The sequence below is a fragment of the Pelobates fuscus genome, chromosome 2, assembly GCF_036172605.1.
Source record: "Pelobates fuscus isolate aPelFus1 chromosome 2, aPelFus1.pri, whole genome shotgun sequence".
In the NCBI taxonomy this organism is placed as follows: Eukaryota; Metazoa; Chordata; class Amphibia; order Anura; family Pelobatidae; genus Pelobates; species Pelobates fuscus.
In genome coordinates this window covers 84,681,169-84,699,771 of record NC_086318.1, presented here as the reverse complement: position 1 = coordinate 84,699,771, position 18,603 = coordinate 84,681,169, and the positions used below count along the sequence as shown (strand labels likewise).

The 18,603-nt window shown below is 42.6% G+C and overlaps 1 protein-coding gene across 3 annotated transcripts in view; it reads left to right on the top strand.

The window, feature by feature from the left end:
* INPP5D (inositol polyphosphate-5-phosphatase D) overlaps positions 1–10,037 on the top strand; it is a 125,594-nt gene extending 115,557 nt beyond the window's left edge. The window contains exons 23-28 of one of the 3 annotated variants that reach the window (XM_063442377.1): positions 633–782; positions 2,336–2,417; positions 3,177–3,260; positions 4,242–4,466; positions 6,828–7,202; positions 8,392–10,037. In XM_063442377.1, coding sequence (XP_063298447.1) covers positions 633–782; positions 2,336–2,417; positions 3,177–3,260; positions 4,242–4,466; positions 6,828–7,161 — 875 coding nt within the window. In that variant the 3' untranslated portion in view covers positions 7,162–7,202; positions 8,392–10,037. Of the gene's footprint in view, positions 1–632; positions 783–2,335; positions 2,418–3,176; positions 3,261–4,241; positions 4,467–6,827; positions 7,203–8,391 lie in introns of those variants that run through there. The other 2 variants (XM_063442376.1, XM_063442378.1) reach the window with 2 other exon arrangements.
* The last annotated feature ends 8,566 nt before the right edge of the window (positions 10,038–18,603 follow it).

The window sequence follows — 18,603 nt, the reverse complement described above, 5'->3', positions numbered from 1 at the left end:
GTGACATTACATGGAGAAGGCGAAACAAAAATACTTTTGACTCCCAGATATATTATAGCCTGTTCTGCTTATTCAACAGTGAGTTGCAATGAGTAAGCAGCCGATTTACAAAGTGTTAGACTTTAGTTAGAAAAAAAAAAAAGTAAATTTAGAGAATTTCAAATTTCAGGCCAAATTTGTGAAACTGAAAAAAAGGCTCTGATTCAACTGCTTTTCTTAATTTACTAACTAACCTGTATAGTTTGCAATTTGTGTGTCAGCCCAATACTCATTAGTTTGGCTTACATTTTGCAAGGAGATTTTTGAATCACTACCAGTATAGTCCTAAAAATATATAATTAAATAAACAGGGGAAAGGGCAATCACATTTATTAGTGTTGAAGTTTGTAATATATACATTGTTTTGTCTGTTTTTATTCTGAAAGGTAAGACTCTCGTTACATCTACCACTAATGTCTCCACCAGTCAGCTTCCAATTTCATTGCTAATTTCCCTCCTTTTCGATCTTCCTCTTTCCATTAATTACTGTGTGTACTTTTTTATTTTTTACCTGACGGGTCACTAGATAGATTTATAATATATACACCTTATCTAATGGTTAGACTACAAATGGTATGTATCTATTCACACAGGTGAGGGCTGCATTGCACTGAGATTGGAAAACCCTGAAGAGCAGTCGCAATTCTGGACCCCTTTGGCACACCACGGAGAAGAAACAGGGTGCTTCCAAGGAGAAATCTGTCTCCACGCCTCCGAAGGAAAACAACGGGAGAAGCTGTATGGTGAGTGCCATGTAACATCTGGCTGTAAGGCCCGTCACGCATTCTGAACAAACATTCTGTCAGCCTGATGATGAGTTGTAGTGAAGGACTCACTAGGTTCACAATATTTACTACTGTGTGATGTGCTACCTGTGGACTCCCTCACTAGGTAATGACCCCAAAAATCCCTGCATAATCAGCCATCAGGTCCAAAACCCAAATACCCTCATCATCCCCTGGAAACATGAAATAACAGAACAATGCACCATTTTGTCAAACAAATTAGCATGCTTGACAGCTCCTGTTGATAAAAAAAATGATCCCTTCTAAAACCCCATGCTGGTTTTGCCAACCTTTCTTCTTCTCAGGATTTTGAAACAATGATATATTTATGGTCTATAAATTATGTGTGCCTTGGTAATAGTTTAATTCTGTGAACCTTGTCTAGAGAGCTAAGAAAGAATGCCAAGGGCAACATAGTGCAGACTGGGAATATTTAAAGTAATTCCATGACAATTCTCCCCCAGCAGCAAGCTCATCATTATAAAAAAAACACCTTCGACTTGTCCATTTAAACATCACAGCACACAGGGGCACATTCTGAGTTGGCATGGGGAGGAGAGGGAAGTAAAGAAGGAGGAGGGCGGGCAAAACAATAAATATCAGATAGGATAGGGAGGTTGGAGGGCTATAATGAAGGAGGGTGGAAACTTGAATACGGATTTTTCACACAGAAGTGACATTGGAACAAAGTTCTGAACTGCCAATGTCACATGTGCTGGGGGGTGCAACTAGACCCCAGCACACAATTAACAATAACTCAGTGATTCAAGCAGAAATACTGCACAGACTAACTCCTATCACCATAACCACTTCAAATAACTGAAATGGTCATTGTGGTTGGAGTTACTCATTAACAAACATGATGAGATCTGGCAAGCTTGGAAGAAACAAAAATCAAACACCCAATTTAATTAAAAAACACAACAACAAAAAAAACAAAAACTTTCTTTTAAATTGCCTTCTGACCAGAAATATATAATTTCAAGTCACGTCACATATAAATTTACGTAATACTCCCTTCTAATTTATTACCTTTCTTTAATTATCTCTTCTTATCCTATGAATTATTATCCTCAATCATCCCTATAGTCACAATATGTCTTCTAAAATATATGAACATTCCTAACACCATCCTTCCTCTTTAAGAGTTTTCTCGTTTTCCTTTCCATTTCCCTCTTGTAAATTTAATATCAATAACCATAGAATAAATAGCAGAGTTTGAGTTCTAGAGTAACATCATCTATCATTCAGATACAGATATAAAATGTATTCATTTGATGATTTTCTTTTTTTAACACATTTTAAATACTCACAAATATTTATAAATGTTTTTGTTTCCATCACGTCTATTTTCACTCCTTACTTTAACTGTTATCCTTATTAATACATGTGATTGTATTGATTAATACTTTAATGACGGTGAAATGTAAACTATATTAAATATTGGACTTACCTCATTCTCTTATACATTAAAAAAGGTTGCAAAATGATTGGTTTGATTTTTAACGTAGACTTCGTGAAGATTGAGAAGGATGAAACAGTGGCTCATAAGCAACTAAAATCTCAGAACTTCCAGAATTGGGAACCAAGCAGGTAAAATCTCAACCTAATCAACCTAAATTACTATGTTACAACCCTATGCGGGAAATAGAACTGTATCTCTTAGCAAATCTGCTTTTATTTTTTCTAAAAACACATTACTTCCCAATGAGACTATAGCACACGTTGTAGGATTTTACATGAATCAGCAGACGATTAATAGATGTTATTCAGCTCCAAAATTGTACTCGTTTTATTATCCTCAGAAGCGTTCGAGGCTGAAATGTCCACTTTGAGATCTAAGTGTGCACCGTGTAGAGCTGGCTGAGCCGCAGGGAGCGGAGGAATTGTGCTTATAGAAAATGTTTCTGTAAAAAAATCTAACTTTGAGTAGCAGCTGTCGGGCTCTATTTGGTCTGTTCAAAATGTGATTATTAGAAAATATTTTCCCTAAGAAGCAGACTCTGATAAGCAGCTGTTCGATCCCGGTGAATTATTTGAATGTGAAGTTCCCATACCTTGTAAAGTACATTTGCCTTTATTGTATCACTTAGAGGTTTGTGTGTGAGTAGTTGTTCACAACGATTGCTTCATATTTATAAATCACAAGTCAGGCCTGGTTTGAAGGGAATAACATTTTCTGACATTTGTGACATTGCTGTCAGCAAAATGGTCTGTGAAGATTGGATTGGGATCACTTTAGAAACTGTTGCGCAATTATTGACAAAAGCAAAGCAATGTTATCCACTGGTCGCAGACCACTTTACATTATTTCAGAAATGCGTTTACATCTCAACCTTTAATGTTTTACAGGAGTTTTAAAAGTTTTGCTGAAAAGAGTTCTCTAACAGCTCGTCTGCGAGGGGTGCAAGTATGTCCTCCAGAGACACTTACCAGGTGACATAGCACATATAGTAACATTCTGTTTTAAACCGAGCATTTATTATTTCCATATAGAAATGATTTTACATAAAACACTGCATGTATGTTACGATTATGGAATTATGATATTTGTATGTTCTAACATGTTAAGAAGTCATTTTATGGGGGGTAGGGCCTGTTTGCCATGCCTCGTAGCAGTATGTGTTTCGTGCTCCCAAGACTGTAGCTCACTTTAAGCTCTGAAAGCTTATTTAAGGTTCTCTTTGAGTGACAACATTGGGCTGTGATCAGAGAACATCACAATCATTATCTGAGCACCTTGAATTTTGCATGCTTCTGAAAATGTCCCTGGGAGAAGGTCTGATATGTGATCTTCCAGCTCTATGGGAGATAGCGACTCCTGTCTGGTAGACCCCAGGTAAGTTCTCAAACTGTTCTCAGATGGTCTGTCAACTTACCCTAGGAGGAGACCAGGGCACTCCTAGAACCATATCTACAAAATATATCTTATAGTAATGGTGTTTGAAGTGTTCCTTTAAGTCACACATGATTTCTTAGTGTAATGTGAATACTATAAAGGACAAGCTATTAATTACTCAATTTAGTCTACACAGAACTGATGTGTGGCTGGATGCTGTACCCAGCAATACTAATTTTAATAAATGCAATCCTCAATCTTTGCAGAGGTAGAGGTGAGTACCCAAGTGTGACTTTTATGAAACAGGCACCTGCACAACTCTAGCACCCTTTGCCCTATGCCCAGATAAATGTATACAAGCAAAACATTCCCATAGTCCACGTGTGAGAGACACACTACCTGGTTACATCACAGTACGAAAAGAAGGAACGGTGGCACCGTGGCAGAAAGGCAAGAGAAATACACACAATTGTTTTAAATAATGGTGTTTTCAGTTAGCCATCACATTTTTCTTGCTTTTTTTTTTTCTTTCCTATCAGTAGTTTTGATTTACAATCTCAGTATCCTTGATTCTCCAGCACAGATCACAGCATCACAACCTTTTCTGGCCAGGTAAAACAGAGCCCTCCTGGCACACCCTTAGGTTTTAGAGGAAATGAACAGCGCCCCAAACCAAGTTCCCCTGTGCAAGTCCATGGGGACACCCCAATCACACCACCTGCTCGCACTTCATCAGCAGCACAGAAATTCTCACACAGCAACACCACTCGTTCAGTCCAAGGTGTCCATCAGCAGGAGTCTTGGTGAGTGCATACTCCTATCATAGATAAAAAAAACTATCCTCTTTTTAGGCCTCTGTAGGCACTTTAGCATGAGGTTGAGTTAGTTTATTATGTTTGTAATGAAAATAATGGCTAACTCTGTGTTCACCATATACACATCTCAAGCAAAAATGTGCCGTCATTTTGAAATAATTAATTTTAAGTAAAGGAAAGTTAGTGGTTTGACAAAATCGGGGGCGTTTCCAGCACCCGGAGAGTTATCCATGACAATTTTGTCCAACCTGGATTGTAGTGATTGGCCGAGAGAGCTAGACTAACCCTCCCTAATACTCTCAGCTTATCCCTGCTATCTAAACTGGGTGACCTTGGCATTGGCACTCTATGCTACATAACTACTACTGAGTTGTAATTCAGCAGAAACCAAAGTAAACAGTTCAATGATTAACCCAGGAATTGTCTGACTACTGTATCAGTTTGAGAAACAAGTAAGGAAAATATGGATCTATCCAACAGTCCAACTTGGACCGTACTGGTAAATGTAATAACCGAGTTTTGGGCACAAATCTATTTTGCTTTTTTCAGAATAAAGTTCTAGATTCCACACTGTTGATGATACAATAAATATGAATTTGTTTTATTTCCTCAGTATTTTCAAATAATGCTACTCTTTCCAAAGAAGAATACAGTAGGACCTCGGTTTACGAATTTCATGCGTTCTCCGGGACGTTTCTTATTGCAAAACATTTGTAAAATTAAAAACCAATCACCGTATATACTCGAGTATAAGCCGAGTTTTTCAGCACATTTTTTGTGCTGAAAAACCCCAACTCGGCTTATACTCGAGTCATAGTCTCTATTATGGCAATTTGCATTGCCATAATACAGACTGGGGGGAGAGGGGGGCTGGCAGAGCTGTACTTACCTGTTCTGCAGCTCCTGTCAGCTCCCTCCTCCTCCGCGCCGTCCGTTCAGCACCTCGGTCAGCTCCCAGTGTAAGTCTCGCGAGAGCCGCGGCTCTCGCGAGACTTACACTGGGAGCTGACAGAGGGAGCTGCACAGACCGCGCGGAGGAGGAGGGAGCTGACAGGAGCTGCAGAACAGGTAAGTACAGCTCTGCCAGCCCCCCTCTCCCCCCCACTGAACTACCAATGACACTGGACCACCAGGGAAGGAGCCCCCCTCCCTGCTATGTATCAAGCAGGGAGGGGGGACGAAAAAAAAATATAATAAAAAAAAAATAATAATAATTAAATAATAATACAAAAAAAATAATATAAAAAAATAATAATTAAATAATAATACCAAAAAAAATAATATAAAAAAAATTAAAAAAAATAATAATTAATAATATATTAAATGCCCACCCCCACCAACACATACACAAACACACACTGCATCACACACACTCACACTTCATTCATATACACACACTGCACTCACAGACACTGCACTCACAGAAACTGCACTCACAGACACTGCACTCACAGACACTGCACTCACAGACACTGCACTCACAGACACACACACTGCATTCATTATATACACACACTGGAAATAAATATTCAATTAATATATACGCGCACACACACTGCACTCATACACATACACACGCACTGCACTCATACACGCACTGCACTCATACGCACACACTGCATTCATTATATACACACACTGTAAATAAATATTCAATTAATATAATTTTTTTAGGATCTAATTTTATTTAGAAATTTACCAGTAGCTGCTGCATTTCCCACCCTAGTCTTATACTCGAGTCAATAAGTTTTCCCAGTTTTTTGGGGTAAAATTAGGGGCCTCGGCTTATATTCGGGTCGGCTTATACTCGAGTATATACGGTAATCAGTTCTGGAGGTGAGAAAAAAAGTCAAAATGAGCTGGCATGGAAAGCAACCCACAATGCAGAACACACAATAAAAGGCATGCAAACGACGAAGCTCAGCTCTCTACTTTTCCACCGCCTGAGAAATGCACCAAAAAGTCCCAAAACAACTGCAAACAATTTCCAGAATGGCTCCAAAACTCAATGCAAAAGCCGCTCCAACACCTCCACACTCGGCGCCACGTGCTACCCACAGACTCCAGCATGTAGGGGGCGGTGCTATAAACCTCCCAGGTGCAATGCATCCTGGGGAAACTTGCTTTGTATTGCGAAAAAAATGTGTAAACCGAGGCATTATTTTCAATGGATTTTTATTTGTAAACCAAAAATTATGTTAACCGAGGCGTTTGTAAACCGAGGTCCCACTGTACTTGTAAGACCACATTGATAGGTGCTTTGTAGTTGTTTTGCTGTTTATATACAATGAACTATTACCCTCACTATTACCAACTCATATTTATGTCTTGTGCTATGTCCATTTGCAGTCGGATCACAGCACCACCTGACACTCCTGAAATGGTTGACAATCCCTTATATGGGGCGGTCACTAGTGCACTCTACCCTCCACAAGCCCAGATCCGTCCTCTAAAGCCCCCGGAACCCAAGGCACGCACCTCTCCTGCGATCCGGCCACGCTCCATGACATGCTCTTCTACGGACAAGAAGCCCATCCCTGCAGATAAAACTACAGCTAAGAACACTGCATTTGTACAGGCTCTTCAGAGTCATCCTCGCATCGAAAGTGGCCCAGCTATTCAAAAGCCACGGCCACCTGTGCCAGCCAAAATCCAGGCATCTCGTGACAGTCAGCATACCTAGATAATGAGAGTGAAGACCCTAAATAAGTGGAACCAGGAAAGGTATAATATCTCTTATCACACATACATTCCTCCTGGTGACTTCTTTGTTTCATTTTCAGTTTTGTATTGTGCAAATTTTGAACTCTTGCAAGGTTATGTCTTGATGAAAATAACCAATTACATTTTAGAGAATTAACAATTGTTTCAACTCATTGCTATTATTCCGATTCATCTACTCTGACCTAAAGTTTCCCTTGTCAGTTCTACGCAGTCCTTGATTTAGCAAATAACCCCATTAATAATATTGAGAATCAAAGGGAGAGAAACTACCTGCTCTGCAAGAATATAGGAGAACAATCAGGTCCTAGTAGTCAACGGCCAGAAATGTTCCTGTTAAGAACAGAATAATGAACATTACCTGTCTGCATTAACAATAGATCTTTCTGAGCAATTAACAATGAAATAGGCAAAAGCAATACTATCCATATATACAACAAAAAGAGGCTTTGCAGGGGCTTCATGGGAGAATTTTACAACAGCAGGTCTTGAGAGAAGGGAAACTTGTTTGTCAAGGTACCTTGCAAGTCAACCAATCAGAGCTTTCTAATGAGAACTGAAAGCGCGAGAAGTCTTTATAAAGACATTTCCTGCTTTAAAAGCTTCATTTGATGTAGAGTCCTTGTGGCGAGAAGTTGGGTTTTTATTTTCTGTTGTGGTTTTGAATTTTTCTGTTGGGTTTTTGAGATCAGGATTTTTTCTTTAATTTTAAGGGTTGCATCGCATGATTATGTTTTTTTATTTGGCCTTTTGGGGGTGGGGGTGGGGCTGCTGTGGAAACAATAGGATACCCTAGTATAAAATTAGTAGCAACAAGGAGGGACATAGAGATATCATACCCCATTTAAAAGTGTAACAGCTCCACACCCACTGAGCATGCCCCCCGCCCCACCCTGTTATTTTATGTTGCAAGCTATTTTATGTTACAATCCCTATTATAATCTCTTCATTTTGATAAATCCTGTTATCCTCCACAGTGTCAGTCTCCTCCCTACACCCATAGGTACTGCTAGCACTTTTTAGAATTTCTCAACTGATATAATTTGTAGATATTCAGTTTTGAAGCTCAATGAGGACACAATTGAAATGAAACGTCCCACATATCCCTCCCTACTGTCCAATCACTATAAAATACAATTGTTTGTTTTTTTTTGGTTTTTTTTTAATAAATCACCAATATTTATCTTTGCAGGGTTCCAGAAAAGAACTGTCAGAGAACAAGAGCAATTTCAAGATTAGCAAACACAGACAATGCCTTTAGAAAACGTTTGGATTGTCGCATTTATGGAGAAAGAACTAATGCACACTATTGAGTGTGTGCAATGCTTATCTGTCTGAATCATGAAATGATAGAAATATCCACCAAAAGATCTCCGAGCTGGCAATTTTACTGAACAATGCTACAGAACACCATTTATTTTATACACAGACAAATGCATGAGTCGGTTTCCCTGCCCAGGTGCAATTTAACAAGTCCTAGTTTTAATCTCTGCGTACGTCTAATCCATGTGTGTGAACTAATTCTTCAACTTTTTTTTTTTTTTTTAAAAAGCTTAAAGGCTCAGGCAAGTCAAGCAATATCTGTGATGGGTTCACACATTTAAACACTTTGATTCATGTAAAAAAATAATTTCAGAGCACTATATCCTGATTCTTTCCAAAACACCATATGGTAGCACCCTACCAGTGAAATTGGTAAATTGTCGGAGCAGATAGCTAATGTCACAGGAAGTGCTCAGTTAAGCTTTGATGCGGGTAAGCCAGGTGGGGTCTATTGCTTTTAAACTCGGCAGAATCAGTGCAGTGAAGGTCCACTCTTCAACACTGGATTTAAATGTATAACCCTGCACTCACTGGATCTTTGTTATTGGTACTTTGGAAACTCCATTATAATAATGATAGGTATTTTTTTCAGATTGATTACGACTAACTGGCATTTATAATTTGATCCAACCAAGACACACATTTATATACCATGCCAAACTAGACATAAATTGCCATGTTGTGGACGACAGAAGTCCGAGATAAGTGTGAGTACAGTTTACTTATGGACAAACTGGACCACGCCATCTCTAAAGGTCACTAAATAGCAATTTTACTATGGCATTAAATGAAAGGGCACTATTTTTATATAATTGAATTGGTTATTATTCCTGGAGCCCCCTCGCACTGTCCCTCCATTCAGTGTTAAACCTTTCGAGCAGGTTAACACTGAATGAGGGATCCCGGCCACCCACAGCTAGGCCTCTAATGGAGGAGTGGCTAAGACAGAGATTACACTCTTCCTTCTAGCCATACCAATTCATACCAGAAATGATTTCTGTGCTAGGCTGAAAGAGGTCAGTTGATATTCTCAGCCAATCACAGCTGCCCATTGGTACTTTAGGCTAATGCTTCCTCATTAGCACAAGCATCACAGAGGGGGTGGGCTGCTGGGGCTCTCAGATAGCATTAAAACATTAAATGGATTAACACTTACTGGAAGGATGGTGCCAGGGGACTCGAGATACTTATAACCACTTCGGTGAGATGAAGCAGTTACAGTGCCTACAGTGTTCCCTTTAGGCCAACCTTTGGTATTCCAGTTGCTGTGAACTTTGGTTACACAGATGCTGACAGGAGCTTTAGCATCACAGTATCAGCTTGAGTACCAAAAAACTAGCAATCGCTAGCATATAGTATAGAGCTGCGTATGGATGCTTACATAGGTAATTACAGAAACTCTGAAAAAGGTCAGTGACTTTATACTATGCAAAGTATTTAATGCTACATTGAAACCTAGATTTGTGATTGTATTTATTTGAAAACAAAAAAAATAAAGTTGTTTTAAGAAAATTGTCTATTTTGTTCACAGTCCCATGCTGTATTCGATTAACGGTATTCCTTTAAGTATTTTATATTTCTGTGTAAATGCTTGAAATTGGAAATTGACCTGGTTTCTGTCTTTTTGTGGATATTCATATTTGAGTTTTCTTCTCCTGCACTCATAGTTTAAGAAATCTTTGTAATCAAGATAGGTAAAAACAGGGCGGAGCTTGCAAGCAACCCGATCAGTCGCCATTTACAACAGCTCCTCACAATCGGCCGTAAAAACAAGCACAATACCCCTTAATCCCCACTTAACTAGCCTGCCAAACATGGTACCCTGATTCTCCAGGCCGGGCTGCATCACTAGATGCCTTTCTTCCAACCAACTAAACAGCTTAGGCTGCGCAGCAAGACTAAGGCCTACTTCCCGCCACCAATCCTCGGATTGGAAGCAATACTTGGTGGACTAGCAGAGAGTACAACCGCTGACTTACCAGCCCCGCTGGAATGCATGTTGGCCATGGGCCGCCGATCTCAGAAGCCTCTGAAGACAGAGATATCGGGACAACACGGGCAAGGCCGCATCACCCACTGAGCCGGAGAGCCCGACAGCGAAAGAACCAACAACCCCTCGAAATGGACACACTCAGGACTCAGAGCCCTTTGACAGCTCAGCTCCCACCTCAAAAAGCGATCTTAGGGACTCTATCCAACAACTACTTAACTTTCAAATGTCCTTGTCACTCCAAATGACAGCCATGGAGGACAGGCAGTGCCCAAACCATAAAGAGATACGCGGCATACCAGCCAATATCTCATCTGAGGAGTTACCACATTACATTCGGAGACTACTGGGTACGATCTTGCCTCACTCAACTGCAAAAAGGGTGTCCATCGACGGAGCCTACAGAGTAGCAGGACCCCCTAACTCATCACCTAACATGAGCAGAGAAGTCATTCTACATTGCCTGACCTTCCAGGATAAAAGTCAGATCATGTCAGCTGCAAGAAGCCACTCACCTCATTATCTTTCTTTCAAGACCTCATCCGAGCTACCCTCCAGTGACGCAAATCCCTGGGACCGACCACATCAAAACTACGAGCTGCGGAGTTAGCCTACAGATGGAGATGAGTCGGAACTTTGGTGGCTCAACACAAAGGAGCCGCACACACACTCACCTCGGAAGCAGAGGCACCCAGCTTCTTATCATCACTGGGAATGTGTCAGGATCGGGACAGGGATCCAACACGCAGAGTACAAACAGTAGCCAGATACGTATACCGGACCTTAGAATGGCCGGACTAACGTAAGTAGTACCGTATAGAATGGTCAAAGACAAGCCGAGGTCGAGGGTAACAGAAGACAGGTAAGCGAGAGACAAGCCGAATCAAGGGTAACAGAGATAAGCAGAGTAAGGATAAACAAGCCGGGTCAAAACCAAAAGGGATAATAGAATACACAAGCACTGAGTGACTAGAACAAGCTAGAACCACGACAGGGCAATGAGCTAATGAAGGAAGCTCTGTTAAATACCCTGTTCAGAGCAGTAACCACACCTCCGAGACGTCCTGATTGGTCCTGCAGCAATTGACTGACAGGTCGATCCGGGGGAGTGTCCTGATGATGACTTCCTGCCTAGATGGTGTAAAAGGCTGTCACTCCCTCGCGGCCGGCCTTGCATGACCGGATAGACCGCGGGGAAGGGAGTCATCAGACCGTCTGAATGGTGGAACAGCTAAGTCTCTACCTCTTTTGGAGGTAGAGACCACAGGTACCCTGACAGTACCCCCCCTCTCAGATACGCCCACCGGGCGGAATGAACCGGGACGAGATGGGAAGCGAGAGTGATACACCCTGCGGAGACGGGGAGCATGAACATCCTCCTGAGGTACCCAACTCCTCTCCTCAGGACCATATCCCTTCCAATCAACCAGATATTGTACTCTCCCCCGGGAGATTCGAGAATCAATAATAGAGTTGACCTCATACTCCTCCTGACCCTCCACCTGAACGGAGCGAGGAGGGGCTATTGTGGAGGAAAATCTGTTACATATGAGTGGTTTCAGCAATGAAACGTGAAACGAGTTCGGAATGCGTAAGGTATTAGGAAGAGCTAAACGATACGCAACCGGATTGATACGGGTCAGCACCCTGTAGGGTCCAATATACCGAGGAGCGAACTTCATGGAGGGCACTTTTAAATGGATGTTCCTCGTGCTCAGCCATACCCTATCACCTGGAACAAAGACCGGAGCCGCCCTTCTACGTTTATCAGCGTGTTTCTTGACCAACATAGAGTTGTGCACAAGGATTTGTCGAGTTTGATCCCACAATTTCCTCAAATTGGCAACATGAACATCAACCGACGGCACCCCCTGGGAAGGAGAATCCGAAGGAAGAATAGACGGATGAAAACCATAATTCATGAAGAAGGGGCTTGAATGAGTAGAATCGCAAACGAGATTGTTGTGTGCAAACTCCGCCCAAGGAATCAAACCGACCCAATCATCCTGGTGTTCAGAAACAAAGCATCGTAAATATTGTTCAATTTTCTGGTTGGTACGTTCAGCAGCTCCGTTAGACTGAGGATGATAGGCAGAAGAAAAGTTTAATTTAATACCAAGTTGAGAGCAGAAGGACCTCCAAAAGCGGGAAACAAATTGGGAGCCTCTGTCCGATACAATTTGAGAGGGTATCCCATGTAGGCGAAAAATCTCCTTGGCGAATATCTCTGCCAATTCGGGAGAAGACAGAAGTTTAGGCAGGGGAATGAAGTGTGCCATCCTAGTAAACCTGTCAACCACGGTGAGGATAACAGTCTGTCTTTTAGAGATAGGTAGATCGACAATAAAGTCCATGGCCAAACAGGACCATGGTTTCTCTGGAACCTCCAAGGGTTGCAGGAGTCCACATGGAAGCGTATGGGGTTGTTTGGTTTTAGTACAAACTTCACATGCAGCGATGAACTCCTCAACATCCCTCCGTAAAGTAGACCACCAGAAGTCCTTAGAGATCAAGGCGTAAGTTTTGCGAATACCAGGATGTCCCGCCATCTTGCTATTATGTAAACACTGTAAAAGTTCCAGTTGAAAAGCAGGAGGAACGAAATGACGACCCGCAGGGGTCTGTTTAGGTGCGAGATGTTGCAACTTAATGATCTCGGCCAGTAATGGAGAATGAATCCTGAGATTCGTATTAGCAATGATATTGCACTTCGGAACTATAGAAGAAAGGACTGGTTCAGGTACAGTAGAAGGTTCATATTGGCGAGATAATGCATCGGCTTTAGAGTTTTTAGAACCAGGTCTGTAAGTCAGTACATAATTGAAGTGAGTCAGGAATAAGGACCAACGAGCTTGTCTAGAGGATAAGCGCTTAGCCTCCCCAATATATGACAAGTTTTTGTGGTCTGTCAAAATCGTAATAGGGTGTAGGGTCCCCTCCAACAAATGTCTCCACTCCTTTAAGGCTTTAATGACTGCTAACAGTTCCCTGTCTCCGATGTCATATCTGCTCTCAGCCCCAGAAAGTTTCCTGGAAAAAAAACCACACGGGTGTAATGGTTTATCTACCGCTAATCTTTGTGACAGAACCGCACCTACTCCTGTCTCAGAGGCATCGACCTCGAGTAGAAACGGCAAAGTCGTATCAGGATGGACTAATATTGGAGCAGAAGCAAAAAGTTCTTTGAGCCTCTTGAAAGCAGCGAGAGCTTCAGGAGACCACGTCTTTGTTTCTGCCCCCTGTTTGGTCATATTGGTAATGGGCGCAATAATAGACGAGTAACCCTTAATGAAGCGCCTATAATAATTGGAGAAACCAATAAACCTCTGAATAGCCTTAAGTCCCTTAGGTAATGGCCAATCTAAAATAGACTGGAGTTTGTCAGGGTCCATCTTAAAACCTTCCCCAGAAATCACGTAACCAAGAAAATCTATCTGACACTGATCAAAGCTGCATTTTTCCAATTTACAGTATAGACCATGTTGTAGAAGTTTCTGTAATACCGCTCTGACCTGTCTATGGTGAGTTTCAATCTCCCTAGAGTGTATCAGTATGTCGTCTAGGTAGACAATGACACAATCATGTTGAAACTCCCTAAGTACCTCATTAATCAGATCCTGAAATACTGCAGGAGCATTGCAAAGTCCAAACGGCATAACTGTGTATTCATAGTGACCGTACCGAGTATTGAACGCCGTCATCCACTCGTGTCCCTGCTGGACTCTCACCAAATTATATGCCCCTCTGAGATCTAACTTGGTGAAGATTTTGGAGCCCTTAAGACGATCAAATAACTCGGTAATAAGTGGAATAGGATAAGCATTTCTGACAGTTATTTTATTCAAGCCTCGGTAATCGATACAAGGTCTCAGCGTGCCATCCTTTTTCTTAACGAAAAAGAACCCAGCCCCGGCCGGGGAAGAAGACCTCCTAATGAATCCCTTTTCTAAGTTCTCCCGAATATACTCCTCTAGAACTAAGTTTTCCTGAACAGACAAAGGATATACATGGCCCCTCGGAGGCATAGTCCCAGGTAGGAGCTTAATTTTACAATCAAATGGCCTGTGTGGCGGCAAAGAATCGGCATTCTTCTTGTCAAATACTGCCTTTAAGTCTAGGTAAAGGTCTGGTATCTGTCTTTCTGTGGACTGAATAGGAGTCTCAGGTATGTTAACATTAGCTAATGGAGAAACCTTGCATAAACACCTATCCTGGCAACCCTGGCCCCACGAGAGTATCTCCCCTAACTCCCAATCGATAATAGGGTTATGTTTCTTCAACCATGGGTACCCCAGAACTATGGGAACGGAAGGGGATGAAATGAGCAAAAGAGATAAATTCTCCACGTGTAGGATACCAACATTTAAACTAATGGGTATGGTTTCACGAAAGATAACAGGGTCTAGTAGTGGTCTACCATCTATGGCCTCAACGACCAAGGGTGTCTCCCTTAGCTGGGATGGGAAATTGTTCTTAATAGCAAAGGCTTGGTCGATAAAATTCTCAGCAGCACCGGAATCTATCAATGCCATAGCCCTTACTACTTCCTTCTCCCAAGTTAAGGAAACTGGTAGCAGAAGCCTGTGATCTTTATAATTAGGAGTAGAGGACAAAATAGAAACACCCAAGGCTTGTCCTCTAGAGAGACTTAGGTGCGAGCGTTTCCCGGACGGTTAGGACAGTTCGAGAGTAAATGACCCTTGGCTCCACAATACATACACAAACCCTCTCTTCTCCTGTACTGTCTTTCCTCCTCAGAGAGGCGGGTATAACCTATCTGCATAGGTTCAGGAAGCAAAGATACCGACAGGACAGGACTTGGAAAAGCGGGGGCTAACCTAAAAGAAGGTCTCCGGTTCCTCTCTCGAGTGTTCTGTCTCTCTCTTAAACGTTCATCTATACGAGAGATGAACGAAATTAAATCTTCTAAATTCTCAGGGAGTTCTCTGGTAGCAACCTCATCAAGGATTACTTCAGATAGGCCATTCAAAAATACATCCATATACGCCTGCTCATTCCACTTGACTTCTGACGCCAGAGACCTGAACTCTAGTGCATAATCCACAAGTGTTCGGTTCTCCTGTCTCAGGCGCAACAGTAATCTGGCTGCATTAACCTTTCTACCTGGAGGATCAAATGTTCTTCTAAAAGCAGCTACAAATGCGTTATAGTTATACACTAATGGGTTATCGTTCTCCCATAGTGGGTTGGCCCATCTCAGAGCTTTCTCAATAAGTAGGGTGATAATAAATCCTACCTTTGCCCTATCTGTAGGATAAGAGCGGGGTTGCAATTCAAAGTGGATACTAATTTGGTTTAAAAAACGACGACACTTCTCAGGAGCCCCACCATAGCGTACTGGGGGGGTAATGCGAGAAGAAGCACCCACTGTGGCTACCTCTAGACCTAAACTGACAGGAGAAACAGGGGTATTACGTATCTCCTCTGGTGGGTTATTGGCATGAGATAATAGAGCCTGTAGCGCAAGCGCCATCTGATCCATTCTGTGATCCATGGCTTCAAACCTAGGATCAGGAGAAGCCAGCTGACTGTTTGTACTTGCAGGATCCATAGGCCCTGTCGTAATGTCAGGATCGGGACAGGGATCCAACACGCAGAGTACAGCCTACAGGGTAGCAGGACCCCCTAACTCATCACCTAACATGAGCAGAGAAGTCATTCTACATTGCCTGACCTTCCAGGATAAAAGTCAGATCATGTCAGCTGCAAGAAGCCACTCACCTCATTATCTTTCTTTCAAGACCTCATCCGAGCTACCCTCCAGTGACGCAAATCCCTGGGACCGACCACATCAAAACTACGAGCTGCGGAGTTAGCCTACAGATGGAGATGAGTCGGAACTTTGGTGGCTCAACACAAAGGAGCCGCACACACACTCACCTCGGAAGCAGAGGCACCCAGCTTCTTATCATCACTGGGAATGTGTCAGGATCGGGACAGGGATCCAACACGCAGAGTACAAACAGTAGCCAGATACGTATACCGGACCTTAGAATGGCCGGACTAACGTAAGTAGTACTGTATAGAATGGTCAAAGACAAGCCGAGGTCGAGGGTAACAGAAGACAGGTAAGCGAGAGACAAGCCGAATCAAGGGTAACAGAGATAAGCAGAGTAAGGATAAACAAGCCGGGTCAAAACCAAAAGGGATAATAGAATACACAAGCACTGAGTGACTAGAACAAGCTAGAACCACGACAGGGCAATGAGCTAATGAAGGAAGCTCTGTTAAATACCCTGTTCAGAGCAGTAACCACACCTCCGAGACGTCCTGATTGGTCCTGCAGCAATTGACTGACAGGTTGATCCGGGGGAGTGTCCTGATGATGACTTCCTGCCTAGATGGTGTAAAAGGCAGTCACTCCCTCGCGGCCGGCCTTGCATGACCGGATAGACCGCGGGGAAGGGAGTCATCAGACCATCTGAATGGTGGAACAGCTAAGTCTCTACCTCTTTTGGAGGTAGAGACCACAGGTACCCTGACAGAATGACAGATAATGCCGCAAACCCAACTGTGGCAGCTCCCACGGACACCTGGAATCCTGCCGTCCCATTTATACCGAGTGCTGGGGGATCAGTGACACAGTTACCTGACTCCACTAGGAGCGGTTGCACACCAAGAACTGTCACGCAAATGGCCCAATGCAGATGGACACCTCCTCTGTTTTGTTAAAGTTTCTTTCTTTTCTCTTTTTCTACAGTTATAGGTTGGCTTACGATCACAGACCTCACTGGCGACTGATTTAAGCAATATGTTGAATCCTAGAGGGGCTCAAACAGTAGCCACACAGCGGCCGATGGACTTCCCCCTCTCCCCCAACCCCTATTTACTCTCTAACCCACCCACACTCCTATCATGACTCAGGAGATATCTCCTACATGCCCATCACCTCTGCAAACTGATCCCCAAATACCAGGGCAATCAGGCTGGCGTTGACATCATAGATATGCAGCACCCACATTAGCCCCTCATGAAAACATAACAAGCATATCTCCAATTTAGAATCTAGGGAACCTGAGAACCGACCCCCTAACTGACATCGACTCCTCAGGCAACACCACTTGTGATTACTTGTAAAATATTATAATTGTGCTTTGTTCTCCCCACCTAAATGATAAATCTGTGTATACCATTGACATATTATGGTTTGTCTTATAACATGTTGGTTGTGAAGCACTGCTAAAATAAACAAATCTTAAAAAGGTTTTAAAAAATCACACAAAAACCATTGCATTGATGATAAAAGTATGTGGCCCTTGCTTCCAAACTGTGGGTCTTCTATCATGTGATTGGAATTGATTCAACATATCCATCACAGACATCTACAAATTTCATTTCTACACTTTGAAATTGTTCTCACATAAATAGAATACCAGAAAATCTCGTTTGCCAACCTGCACTGTGCGCTGATGAAAGACCACATTTTTGCAGAGAATTTACATTAGTTAGTCCAGAACAGAGTTCTGGGGTGCAAATAGCCCCCAGCACAAAAGTGAAAATATCTCTGTATGTGTAGTGTTTGAAGCACTGCACATACAGATTCCTACCACCATGCCCACTTCTAAAAGCAGAAATGTTCATGGTGTTTGCAGTAACCCTTAATATACATTCAGAACATACAAATGCATTTAGAATATCTACATTAGTGGTTTTAAACCCTCTGTCAATATCAAACCAGGGTCCCTGTGTTATTTTAGTGAGCCGTCAATGGTTAAGACAGGCATATCGCGGGGGCGGGGCCTGGCTGCTATGGCGGAGAGATGCGTTCTGATCGAGCTCCTCTCTAATCTTGGCTATTACAGCACTCTTCAGCCTCACACAGCTTCACGTGAGTAAACTGGTGTGGTGGTCTGTGACTCTACAACAGCCAGCCTGCTATACCTATGAGAGCATGCGGCCTAGCAGTCCGGTGCTGCCCCGCAACCGTCTGCATCAAACGAGAGACTCGTGATCCGATCCCCCCATTGTACCGGCGGGGGTGATCCCAGTCCACCCCTAGGATGCTTCCCTGACCTAATGGGGGCACCCGGTGAAATCATGGGGGCTGCCGTAAAACCCTGTGACCAACCA